A 13,796-nucleotide genomic window follows, 5' to 3' on the forward strand; every position below is an offset into this window, starting at 1 on the left:
CTGTGTCCCAGGGTGTAAATACCATCACTACCAAGGGAACAGAGTGCATTTGTCTGCTTGTCTGGTCCATATTTCACACAAGATTAAGGTAATGAGAAACAATCCCATTTAAATTGAAGTAATTGTAATTTTATTACTTAATTTGAAAAGATATTTAGTTACATCCAACACTACTGGCTATGAACACCCAGGAGTGTGTCTCTACTATGCCATGAGATGTACCCTGATCTAAATAACAACATATGCCAATCCCACTTGGTTCAAAAAGCATCGATGGCTATTGACACCTGAGTGCAATTAGCATGTCTATATGTAAATATGTATAGAATGTTACTCAACATGACAACATATCACTTATTTGGAGAAAGTACATTGTAAGGGTCCTGTCGTGTTTGGTTTTCCCTGTTTAGTGTTTTCCTTCATGTCTGCTCCTCTTGTTTACTTCCTGTGTCCTGTTCCATGTGTTTCTTTGTTTGTTTTGCCATGTGTTTCTGTTCCCTGTGCCTGTGTCTCCGCCCCTCACCTGATCTCGTTAGTCTGTTAGTTTATGGTTTCCACCTGTCTCTTGTTTTACCTTGTTCATTGTCCACCTGTGCCCTGTTACCCCTGTGTATTTAAACCCTCTGTCTCCCCTAAGTCGTCGTCGGTTATTAGTCTTATTGTGTTGCACACGGTTTGTCCAAGTACAGAATAAAGAATCTTATAATTCCAAGGTTGTGGTGCCTTGCATTGCGTTTCGGCTCAGCTCTTCCCAGCTTACCGTGACATACATAGATTCTGTGCATATAAATGATAAATTGTCATATTATAACATAACACTGTGTCCCAAGCTACCTTGCGTGTAAAGACGGCACACATGGACATTTTAGAAATACAATTAAGTACAATTAAGAGAACGATCATGTGCAGAATTCCCCAACTGTTACTGTTGGACCTATCTCATAACAACCACATTTTTTTTACAAAAGGTGACTGACACTTTTCTCAATATGGCTGTATGTTTTCTACATTTATCTCTCTCCCTCTCCAAGGCCAGAGAAGCATTAGTCTTAAGAGCAACAGCTATGTGCCGTACTGTGCTGTACAGCGCTGGGTTGCATTGACACACTTTAAGTATGCTGAGGCTGTCAAGAGATAGCAGACAGCCCCATAACTCACTCATGAGAGCGACTCTCCCACTCTAATTGGGGAGCAGGTACTTTCTCCCATGGCATTATTGATCTCTATTTTCATATTCAGAGTTGTGGCATTAGCAGAATCTGTAACAAATTAAACAGGCTTCTACGTTCCCCTGGCTTCATTATTTTTGTCAGCCAACGGGTAGGAGGCAGAGGAGGAAGAGGGGAAAAGAAACAGAGAGAGAGAGAGAGAGAGAGAGAGAGTTGTATTGTGTCATGAAAAATAGATAAGGGATACCCGCTCTGCTTATCCGAATTATCCATTATTTAGATTTATAATAATTAGCCTACTATGCCAAACCTTTCATGGGAGGAGAATTGCTTGCTCTTCAACTCCATCACAGTGACATCGAGTGAGTCTTCACTGTGTAACGGGGGAGGAGTAATTATGACACAAAATCACTCACAGTGCGGAAGGCGATAAAGGAAAAGTCATGTCACACTGGCCTGCCACGTGATTAATTATCATCTCAACTGTCTATTATAATGTGTCTTTCTCCACATTTGGTCGTGGAGGTGGTGTGTGTGTGTGTGTGTGTGTGTGTGTGTGGTGGTTGGGGAGGGGGGGGGGGGGTGTCATAACAGTGAACAGTGATGATGCCTTTGTCAGGCAATTTAGCATAATGGAAGACACATCTACAAACTTTTGGTGCGGAAAATGCACTCCCTGCAATATAATGGTCTGTTGATGAACGTGACTAATATCACATCATGAGATGAGATAAACAAAGCTATGTGAGTAAATGTACAAAATGAGATTTTAGTTTCAAGTATACTTGATGTTTCACTGCAAACTATGAAATGCATGAAGGGCTCAATACTAATCACCCAGAGGTTATTCAACTCTATTACTGATTGGCGGTGCATGTATTGACTGCAGTACCACCACATTCCACCAAAACTGAAAAAGCTTCTTCAACTAAAGCAATTTGATCTATTAATTAACTGATTAACCTGGTTAACATGTGAACCCAACATCATGGAAGGTGCTAGAAAATTAGATATTTGACTGATTATTTTAAGGAGGGATTAAATGTTTAATGGCAATTTTTGTGCTGATTCCCTCTGTTGGAGGCAAATTGTATGATGGCTGAACAGTTTCCATTCACCAGATGATCTGATATAGATGAACATTTGGTATACATATATACAGTACACATTATGGAGGACTGCATGTGTCACTGAAAAAGTAATACAAGATTGAATTAATTTGCCATTGTAAATGGTATTACTTTTTCAGTGACACCTGCGGTCCTCCATACACATTGCTTTAAAACTTCAAAAAAGCAAATGGTAAAAGTTAACTTACCATAAACCACTTACCATAAATAGAAACATACGGAGGCCCCACTTCCAATGCTTCCCCTACTGCCCTCATGTTACTTCCCCATATTGTCAGCACCCTCATGATAGTGAAGACCTATTACACCATGGCCCTGACCCACCAGCAACATACAACAGACTGTCCCATGGGGCCATAACTCAATTGTCCTTTAAGTCAGCTCAAATCCTCGGCCACGAGTGCATGGTAATTATGAATTAAAGTTTAAGCTAAAGGGCACATAGGCCATCATTAGATAATTTCATCCACAGGCTCAAGTGCAGTGTACAGCCCCCAAACCCTGAGTTATTAGCAGATTTGAGTAAGAGTGGCTCTGTAGCCAGCAGTGTGGACTCCAAGAGGAGATCAATCAGATGCCAATCCGGCTGGCCTTCTCGATTTGCAATACCGCCATCCAGCTGTTGGCTAAAAAAAAGAAAAAGAAAAAAATACCAGCTGATTGGACTCTGTGGCATCTTGGCGTTAGGGAACGATTCAATTTCCTCGTGATGGATGGCAGCACTCTGCTGGACCTGAGACAACGCGGAGAAGGCCAGGACTGACCCAACGGAGACCGAGGAATGGCAATGAGTCACGCCGCGCACGCTCTCTCTCTCTCTCCCTCTCTCTCTATCGCTCTCTTTCTTTTTCTATCTCTCTCTCTCTCTGGCATCGGCAATGACTGACGCCCACTGAAATAGAGACATTCATCCCTCTGAGCGGACGCTGTGCACCATGCCTCTCAGCTCCGGGAGAGATGAGAAGCCATTTTGGCTTTCCATCACTCCGCCTGTTTTCATCTCACGGGCCGGCTAGCGGGCCTGGCCAGCATGGCCCTATAATGCAATTTCATAAGTCTTTTGAATGGGCCATTCTGACAAATGAATGGCTACAAAGACGGAGATGAACTGAAGTCCATGCCATGAATATTTTCAACAAAATTAAATGAGTGCCTAAACAGGGAAATATTACTTTGCACCCAAAGAAAGGCGGGTGTCGCTTTAATGTATGTATTTTCATTACACATCATGGAAGCAGAAAAGTTGTATCAAAGAGATTATTCATACTGTATATAAAGTTTTATTATACGGCTCTTCACAATGCTAGTAGAACGCTCTATTGACTTGAACGGGATTTCCCAAAGTTCTAGTGGTAAATAAATTCATGTAATTACCGCTGCAAACATATAATTACCGCTGTCAATGGCAACGGGTTTTGTGCTTCTGATACGTCTTTCATATCACTACGCAGGGACTGAAACTTCATTCAAACGTGAAAGCAAACGGTTGATCAGTTGTGTTCTAAAGAATGTTTGATTCAAGTTCAGCAGCGTGTGTTGTTGCGAACTATTTGTTTCTCAGCAAATGCCACGATGAACGGTAACAAATAGGCTAGGTTATGTAGGCTAAAGTCATATCGTGGGGAGTTTATTATTTCGTTTTGGCAAGTAGCCGTATAATAAGCGGGATAATGTATAGAACGCCGGTCATTACTGTGATATGCAGTGTGTGGCTTTGATTGTGTGCCAGGTTTAGGTACTGTGTAGAAACTTCTGATGGCATGTCGCCGTCACCAATGTCATGAGCTGACAAATGAGCTCCAAAAATGGCAACAAAAAAAGCCTGGTGCAGTCTGGACCATGAAACTTTTCCAGCCATTCAACAACGAGATGCATGTTCAGGAGAGTTTCAGTTGCACGGAAGGGACGGGGAGGGAGGAGCGAGCTAGCTCTCTGTTTTGTTTAAATGTGAACAGAAGTGACGATATCCAACATCACTTAGAGCACCTTTAATGGTTACTACACTGCCAGCACCATTTACTTGCCATTGCATGCTTAAAATCCAATTATTTCTTACAATTTTAAAGAGTCACAATGCTTTTGTCCCATCCTTTTCTAGGTATTACCAGATTTGACTGGTAAAGTCAAGAATCTGGCTTCCAGAATCCAGTTTCAGTCCTAAATAGAGAATGTATTATAACTACATCTTTCCTATATAATGAAGGCAATTCTTGCATGCCACTAACATTATTACAACGATTCTAGTTGAATTTTACATACATGCTTTATGTGAAGGGAGGTACACTAATTCATGCAACTGAACTGGGATAGACAACAGTCGGCTAGTGCTCTCTGCACCATGAAATGTGAATATATTTATATATAGCGTCAGTAGTCCATGTAAGCAACAAAATATACTTAGTGAACACTAACAGAGAAAATTAGGCAAATATGTTACCAATGATGCTATCTCCAGACAGAGAAATGGTGCTCCTTCTCACTTTAGGTCTATCTTTGTTGCCTTGCTAGACAATTTTAGAATGGAACTGGGAGAAAAAATGTTTTGATCAGTGGTCTAAACTGAGTGTGTGCGTAACATATAAAACAAAATATTACTTTTTGTTGTACATTACCGAAGGCCCCAATACATGTCTGTGCCATTTAGAGTATAGTCATACTTAAATGCACAGTCCCATGTATTGGGTCTGGTATTGAGTTAAAGTGTAATTCCAGCAAAAATTGACCCAAGGGTGGTTTTCTGCATTAAAACACATCAAATAAGCCGTGGAGACCGTATTTTTCGTTGATCAACCACTACAGAGCTTGCACCGGTATACCAAATAGCAAACAGTGGATTAGCTAAGGGCCATGAGCGAAACGCTTCCCAAATATAATTTTTTTTAAACCAGTAATATTGTTCAAAACGGTATTAAACCTTGTCAGTAGCTTGCTCAGGGTCCCTACACATAAAACGAAGCACCAACAACATAGTTAGCGAACCCGGAGTTTAAAAATTCAAATCACAGCAAAAACTGATAAGAAGATTGCTACATGTCAGAGAACAGCGCTCACCGCAAGTATAATAAACAGTTAGTAGCATGACATGACATAACATAAAGTGGACAGTTGGCATTTAGCAACAACCAGTGAGAATAGGCAGGCTCAGTTCTCTTTCTTTTTTTTCTTGGCTGAGATGATTACAATTGACAACAGAACTTCTAGTCACACAAAAAGGGCCAGCAGGTGTGAACGGATCTACTGAAGAAACTGAACTCATGAAGTCATGAGGATAACAGCTAGGGAGGGTGTAAAGCAATTGTTTCTGCCAGAAACTGCAAATTCAAAACTCAACTGACAAAATACTTATAATATAAAAAAGTACATAGGCCTACTCTGCAGCACAGTGCTTGTTTCAGAAACACTAGGTCTATATAATCTATAACATTTGTATCTATTTAAGTGAAACTACACAATGTATTTTTTGCTGTTATTGATTAACAGGCACTGTAGGTAATTTCCCCTTGTAAACATAACACTGTTTTCTTACTCTTACTTTGACTCGCCTTAGTTATGTTGTATGTGAAACACATTTCATATGAAACACAGATCCAATTGAATCAGGTTAAAATTGGAATGGAACACCTTTATTAAAATATTTACATTCATTTGAATGTTTGGTCATTTCTGTGGGCATGTTAATCAACACACCAGTTCACAAAGTCATACAGGATGTTGGGTACATACTTGCTGCATTGGAAACATAATAGACAGTCACTGCTTGTCTGTGGAAGTGTAGTCTCAGTCTACTGTTATTATGACCGGCGCGCAGCGAAGCGGCGGTCATATAGGTTTAGTCATTTTTTTTTTTTTTTTTTTTTTTCTTTTTCGCATGCCCAAATTTCCGTCAATGATTCCCGGGACACTGAAAGACCGGGGTACACGAAACTTGGTGGGCATGTAACCCCACATGGATAGCATGGAACCATCGTTTTTCGTTTTGATCTGTAGCCCCCCCGCTGGACTGGACCCCCTGAAAGGAGGGTAGGGCAGACACAGTTTTCTGTGAATATCTCGAAAACTGTAGGGTTTAGGAGGACCATTTTTTTTGTATGTTGATCTCAAGGGGCCATGTCAACCCATTCCATAACCACTCATTTCATGTATAGCGCCACCTAGTTAAACACAAAAAAGTAAAAATGAGGTGTTGTAATTGAAGATATCTGTGACCTAACATAGTCAAAACTGCACGAAATTGGAAGTGTAGGATCATTATGACACCCTCTGTATGCACGCCAAGTTTTGTGGAATTCCGTTCATGGGGGGCCACACAATAAATAAATTTATGTTACTATACCCCAACTGGCCTGTAGTTGGCCGGAGACAGTTTTCTGTGAATATCTCGAGAACCGTAGGGCCTAGGAGGTCAACCTTTTTTATGTATGTTGGTCTTAAGGGGGCATGTCAACCCATCCCATTACCACTTATTTCATGTATAGCGCCACCTAGTTAAAAATTAAAAAGCAAAAAATTAGCTGTTTTCATCACAATATCTCTGGCTGACAAGGTCAAAACTGCACGAAATTAAAAGTGTAGGATCATTATGACACCCTCCGAATGCAAGCCAAGTTTTGTGTACTTTCGTTCATGGGGGGCCTTACAATAAAATAATTTATGTGTACATTTAGTGACGTACACCAACAAGGATTCCCGGGACACTGAAAGACCGGGGTACACAAAACTTGGTGGGCATGTACCCCCACATGGATAGCATGGAACAGTCATTTTTCGTTTTGATCTGTAGCCCCCACGCTGAACTGGACCCCCCGAAAGGAGGGTAGGGCAGACACAGTTCTCTGTGAATATCTTGAGAACTGTAGGGCCTAGGATGACCATTTTTTCCCGTATGTCTGCCTCCAGGGGTCATGTTAACCCATTTCATGTGCACACATGTGCACAAACAGATACACACACACACACACATACATTCACAGTAATCATACGTATGACACATACTCACACAGTAGACATATGCACGCTTGCATGCACAGGCACATACGCAGGCACACACACAAGCACGCGCACACACACACACACACACACAAACATAACACAAACAATCAAGAATTTCTCAGAATTATGAACAGGCAAGATGGAGGTGGGGTTGTATAAAATGAATTTTACATGTGAAATCTATGAACTAATCATGTTTTGGTACTTGTTGTTTAGCAGATACCAGTGAGAATTGAGTGTGGATAATGCAATTTAGTGAGACAGAATCATATAGGCCTTTCAGCGTAATTTCTTTTTGTGGAAAAAATGTGCTGGACTGGGCGGCGGTCATATTTTGTATCGCTCTGCGGTACATCTAGTTTCTGTGAGTTTAGCAGCTTTCCTCAGTGCACAATATGGTCATACTATCTGAGCAGATCAGATCTGACTGTCTTGGACGTGGAACAAATGCAAGCCTGTCTTTGTAATGCTGTATCAGCTTTTCCTTTAGTTTCCAGGATCCATATTTCTTGTGTTGAACTATAGACACACCTTCTTGTTTAGCAATGGTCTTTAGTATGTTGTCATAGCTATCAGTCAAAGAATTGAGTCCTCACTTTTATATCTTTGGACAATACTGTTTTATCAATGTCTTCAGTGAGCTTAATAAAGGCTTTGTTATAGACATTGGTCTGCTTTTTTGATTATTTTCTATGGCTGCTGTTATATTTTGTTTAAAGATGTAGTGTGCAAGGCACATTTTATGGTATTTGCCATCATATGCAAAGTGATCTGGGCATGAAAGAATTTGAATGTACATTCAGAAGCTGCCCGAAGGACCTTGTCTCTGGTACTGGGGACAGCCGTGGCCTACTGGTTAGGGGTTCGGGCTAACCGAAGAGTTATCGTTTCGATCCTCGACCCAGAAGGGAAAAAAGGCAGGGGAAGTGGTTGAGCACTGCTCTCCCATGCCCACATCCACGGTGCCCTTGAGCAAGGCACCTAACCCCTCACTGCTCCCCGAGCGCCGCAGTAATAAGGCAGCTCACTGCTCCAGGTTAGTGTGTGCTTCACCTCATTGTGTTCACTGTGTGCTCTGTGTGTTCCCTAATTCACGGATGGGATAAATGCAGAGACCAAATTCCTTGTATACGCAAGTATACTTGGCCTACAATTTATATTGCCCCTGTACCAGTCGAATTGGCTGTCAGAGGTTCTGATCTAGAGCTGGCCTTCCCACAAATGAAACAATCTCTCAGTATTTGAAATGATGTTATATCAGCCCTACTCAGCCTTCTTGGTGCAGATGTGCTCTCACTCTCAGCATTTGCAACTTGCTGCTGCTCACTGATTTTTGTCTTACTGCAGTAGTTCACTCTACATGATATGAAACTTTGATTTTGGAGGAAATATCATCTGTATATGGAGCCAGAGTTTTATGGACATCACCATCTCTCTTTCTGCTGAGCAAGGGTAAGTATGCGTTGGAGGCCTTCTACTGTAGGGTTTTGGACATAGGGATCTTTTTTCTTGCCCTTTTCAAAATGTTCCCCACAAATGATACAAAGCTTTGGATCCAATGCCTGTAAGACTCCATAATTCAAAAGACTAGTGAAAAAGAAAAATTATATACATCTCAGAATTTTCATTGAAATGCAAATCAAGTTGAATTACACGTGCAACATTGGTCAGAGGGCTAAGTACTTTCTTAACTAGTAACTGTTTAGCTACTTAGGGGTGAAGTAAGCAGTGTAGACTGTACTGTCCACTGCTGGTCTGGACAGACAAAAGCTAACAATATTATTTTCCATTATTCAGTAATGACTTGACCAAAACAAAATTCAAGTGAATATAAATATTTTAATAAAGTTGTTCCATTCCAATGTTAACCTGATTCAATTGGATCTGTGTTTCATATGAATTGTTTAAAGGAGAATTCCGGTGTGATATTGACCTAAAGTGTATTGAAACATGATACCGAGTGTGAACGTATGTCTCATAGCCCATCTCGGCTTGTCCCCTGCACTCTAAAATCTGGTGCTAGTTAGCCGATGCTACCAACAGCTTTTTCAATGGTGGTGCTTCGGCATCGGGCTAGCCATGCAAATAAATAACTGTTTTACACCATTTACGAGGCTCAATGCATCTCCACACTCCATTGGTAGACTTCCGAGGGCCCTGACATTTAAAACGAGACATTGAGAACTTTGAAAAAGCACTGGTAGTTTACTTACAAGACGATTTATACAGACAGTATCTTCAGCGTTTACAGCCATCTTGAATTTAGTCACGATAAGTCGAGCAACGAGTAAGAATGAACAGGTATGATAAGGGATCAGATTCCAAAAATAATTCAGTGGAAATGCATGGATTCCAGTTGCTGCTACTGGAAGAAACTGGAATCCAACTTAAGTTAATTTCCAAAGAGATCGTGGAACACTGAAAGCTAATATTTTGTCACTAGCAACCTACATCTGTCCTCTGCCAAATACAGTTGCATTTTCAGTTCTGAACAAAACCGTTCAGGAAGTATTTTAGCAAAAGTGGGACGTGCATGTTTAATTCCTTGGTCAGGACGAATGAAACAGGCATGATGGACGAATGAAGCCAGCAGTTTAAGCCATATATTCCCACAAGATTTTATTTATAGGAACTGCGGTGAGAGGAACTAAAAGCATACCTGTCAACATTTAGCTTTCCAAAAATGGGAGATTTTTTTTTCGGGGGGGGGGGGGGGGGGGCTCAGTGCTTATACCGGATCTGTGTTTGCATATGTAATACGTTTCATACACGTGTTTCAACACTGCATTTCGGTCGTTGCTTTTACCTTACCATTACCTTACGCATGCCAGTTATGTATCCCCAGCTGCTATCCAACAGCTGCCTACTTCCAAAACTCCAAAGCTGCTTGCTGTCTGATTTGGTTCCGAGGACAAAAGTTCAGTGTATCAACAACACTCATTAACAGTTTATGTGATGTGTTAATCAATTACATTTCCAACAATTTCACAACAACTAGTTCTGGAGTAGGCCTAGGCCATTCAACTAGCCCGCTTGCTTACGACGAGACTGCGCAATCGGCACCCGCTTCCTTATTTGGGTTTTGGGTTGCCAGGTTTTTAAGCCTATGACAAAACGGTTGAAATTGAAACTAAGTGATTGTGTATGTGTAGGGTGTATTTCATACACAATCTGGCAACCTGGGAGATGTCAGTCTAATAGAAAAAATGAATTGATCCATGATTTTAAAATGAAGTTTGATGGGAGAAATAACAAAACGGGAGGGTGCCGGAAGATGACCTTGAAATACGGGAGAACCCGGGAAAAACGGGAGTGTTGACAGGTATGACTTAAAGCTGCAGTTGGCAAGTCTGACAGATTGAGGGGACTAAGCCAAAATGTTTAATGTTTACAACTCTCATGCCCCTCCCCCACTACCACCGAGCACCCTCTCATCGAGTTTGTGCTCGTCAGTGCGCACCAGACTGCACCAGACTGTGACTGACAGTCAGATCTCACACAGCCCTGCTCTGATTGGACCAGAAGAACCGGGAGCTGTGGATTTTGGAAAAAATAAATTACAGGCTCTAGGTGGAGGTAGAAGTGCGGGGTTTTTTTTCTAAAACCGGCTGATTTGTGTTGTTCTGTCGGAGCATAGTGTCAGTTTCAGTGAATATGATCAAAAAACTCTTGCCAACAGCAGCTTTAATAATCCACCAATCTGTCTGATCCGAACACAAGAAAAAAAGGGTTCCAGGAACAGCAAAAATCCCTCTGGTGGAAAGGGGCTATGCATGTCTCTGTGGCATGTTCCAAGTAGCTTACATAAAAGATACATCAAATCTACATATTGATAAACAGTAGCTTACATAAAAGATTAATAAAATCTACATATTGATAAACGTAACACACTGCAAAGAGTTCAAATCAGATAACAACAACTTGCCCAATAAACAAAGAAATAAAGTAATCGACGTTTAAAAAAAGATTATCAGAGTAGCAACAGAGCGTAAGAACAAAGTGACTTCACGGAAGGACACTGAGCTCCAGCGATAATGCGTGGCACTTCCAAACTTGAAAAGGCGTAGGCCTAGGTAGGTAGAGGCGGGGCGTGACAGTCATGTTTCGTCAGAAATGACGAAATTTTTGTATCTAACCGTCATGAACATTCTGAGTAAGTAACAACTGCGGCGAAGCGATCTAAAGTTCGCAACATTTCCTCATAGCCTACTCAGGGTGACTGCGCACATGCGCATATCGGGCTTGGGGTGGTCGCTCACGAACACGTCCTCGTTTTCAAAGCATCCCCAGCTGCAACAGGAGGAAAAAAAGGGAGAGATGCAGTAAAAGTTTCCAGGGCTTTAACGAGGGAAAGTAAAGGAATCACAGAAATGTGTGAAAAGGAGTATTCATTGTAAATCACGATTTCGGTTTTCCTTTTCAAAGGACAGAGATAAGCATGATTACATAGCATCTGCCTGTTTCAGAGAACGGAAAAGAAACAAAAGTTTGGAGAGTTTAGGGTAGCCTAAGTATGGCGCGAGAGGTTGAAGAGACCGAAGTCAAAGGTTCTAAAGTTAAGAAGCAGAAGAGACGGAAAAGCAAGAAAGAAGGCAAAACCAGGACTGTACACGCAAATTTACTTTATGATAATGCCAAAGGAGAAGATAACCCTAACAGACACTATGCAAACAACAAGATTAAAACAACCAAATATACGCTGCTCTCGTTCTTGCCGAAAAACCTTTTCGAACAGTTCCACCGATTTGCCAACGTGTATTTTGTTTTCATAGCTTTATTGAATTTTGTGCCGGTGGTAAATGCCTTTCAGCCAGAGTTAGCGCTGGCCCCAGTCGTTTTTATTTTGTCTGTTACTGCAATTAAGGATCTATGGGAGGATTACAGGAGACACCGCTCAGATAAAGAAATAAATCATATGGACTGTCTTGTCTATAGCAGGTACGTAGGCTATTCACTGTGTATCATTTAACGTCACACATGCTACAAGTGGCAACATCGGCTATCATGTAACGGTGTAGGCTAAATGTCCATGTTTTGTTGTTTGTTGCATCCACAATCTGTAAGGTACGGTGGCTAGTTATATTGTATATAGCAGAGTAGTGGTGTGTGTCCAGCATTTTAGCATGCTAGCTTCTGTGAAACAGTCATACCTTTCAGCCCGTGTGAGTTGGTTTTACGTGGCTTTTCGGCCTGGCAGGATATTTACCCTTCATCAACTTGTTCCTGTAAGAAGATTCTCATCAATGGCTCCGTAATACTTTTTCAGTCACACTACTAAGACTCGAAAACATCTGTATTAATTGTCTCTACCGTTTGATTCTATAAATGCCTTGCTTAGTCTTTTGTCTGTAAATGAAAAAATAAAATAAAATAAAATAAAAATAATGTAGGTTAGTGTCAATGAAATATTAGTCTACAGGAGACCACATGTTAAAATGCTTCGCAGGCCAAAGATTTAGGTATAGGCCTATGCAGTCTGCATGTGCAAGAGAAAGCTTAAATTGTGTAGACTATAACAGTCTTTCATTGAAGAGTACAACTAACAGGGCTGACAATGCACGTTGTGGTTTTAAAAATGTTTAGTCCTGTTTGAACATAGGGCAAAATCACACATCAGTCAAGTCTCAGTTTTCATGCAACCTCAGCTACTACCTAGAAATGGAAGAGGAGCATTGTCACATGACTTACTGGATCACTTGATCCAGTGTTTTGCAGCTTATTTTGCAGCATGAAACACAGATAAACTGAGCGAAGAACTGAAGTTCTTTCCTCATAACTACTGTAGTCATTGTGGATAGCATGGATGTTCTCAGCAATGGAGACAAACTTTCCTTTGACAATCAAACAGACTGAATGCATTTAGGAAAATGGCAGATGGCTTTAGCAAAAATGTCATGCTCAATGATTTTGTTTTGTACCATTTTGGGCCCTTGTGGGTGATCATCTTTGTTTTTTACATTAAGGTGAGAAACAGAGTGGTCTTGCAGGAAAGTTATGGTAAGGTAAGGATCGCAATGATCCTTAAGGCCACGTCATATTTCTTGACATTCTGAAAAGACAGAACTTATACATTGACTACCTAGACAGCAGTTAGAGAAATATCCTCAATTTCCCAAACATAGAGGATCTGCAGGTGTTTATAAAAAAAATCTATTTTAAGTCTGGTATAATAATAAATAAATAAATAATCTATGGCAGGTTGTTTTTTGTGTCAACTAAAGGAAATTACTATTTTGGGTTCTCTTGAAAGTTTGGGACTCTGACGTGGGCACCAAGCTCCACAGCAGAGCACAGGGGCCGTACAGCATTCATGAAAAGCCGCACTGTGAGTCCTGCATAGCCATGGACTCATGGAAATCAAAAGGTGCTGTGTGTTTCAAGAATCCACATTCTGGGCTGGCCATGCACAAATGCTGTTCTCAAGGTTGCACATAATTTGATTTATTGTGGAGTGACTTCTGCTGTCAATATTGTGCAAAACAACCTTTTCACAGGCCTTTCAATTCTC

At 41.0% G+C, this 13,796-nt stretch overlaps 1 protein-coding gene across 1 annotated transcript in view; it reads left to right on the forward strand.

Annotated features, from left to right (window-relative positions):
- Positions 1-11,519: 11,519 nt before the first annotated feature.
- The window catches only part of atp10a (ATPase phospholipid transporting 10A), a 39,054-nt gene continuing 36,777 nt past the window's right edge, over positions 11,520-13,796 (forward strand). Inside the window, 1 exon segment of the mRNA XM_042057758.1 lies at positions 11,520-12,226. Coding sequence (XP_041913692.1) covers positions 11,802-12,226 — 425 coding nt within the window. The 5' untranslated portion in view covers positions 11,520-11,801.

Source organism: Alosa sapidissima, chromosome 12, assembly GCF_018492685.1.
Source record: "Alosa sapidissima isolate fAloSap1 chromosome 12, fAloSap1.pri, whole genome shotgun sequence".
Classification (NCBI taxonomy): domain Eukaryota; kingdom Metazoa; phylum Chordata; class Actinopteri; order Clupeiformes; family Clupeidae; genus Alosa; species Alosa sapidissima.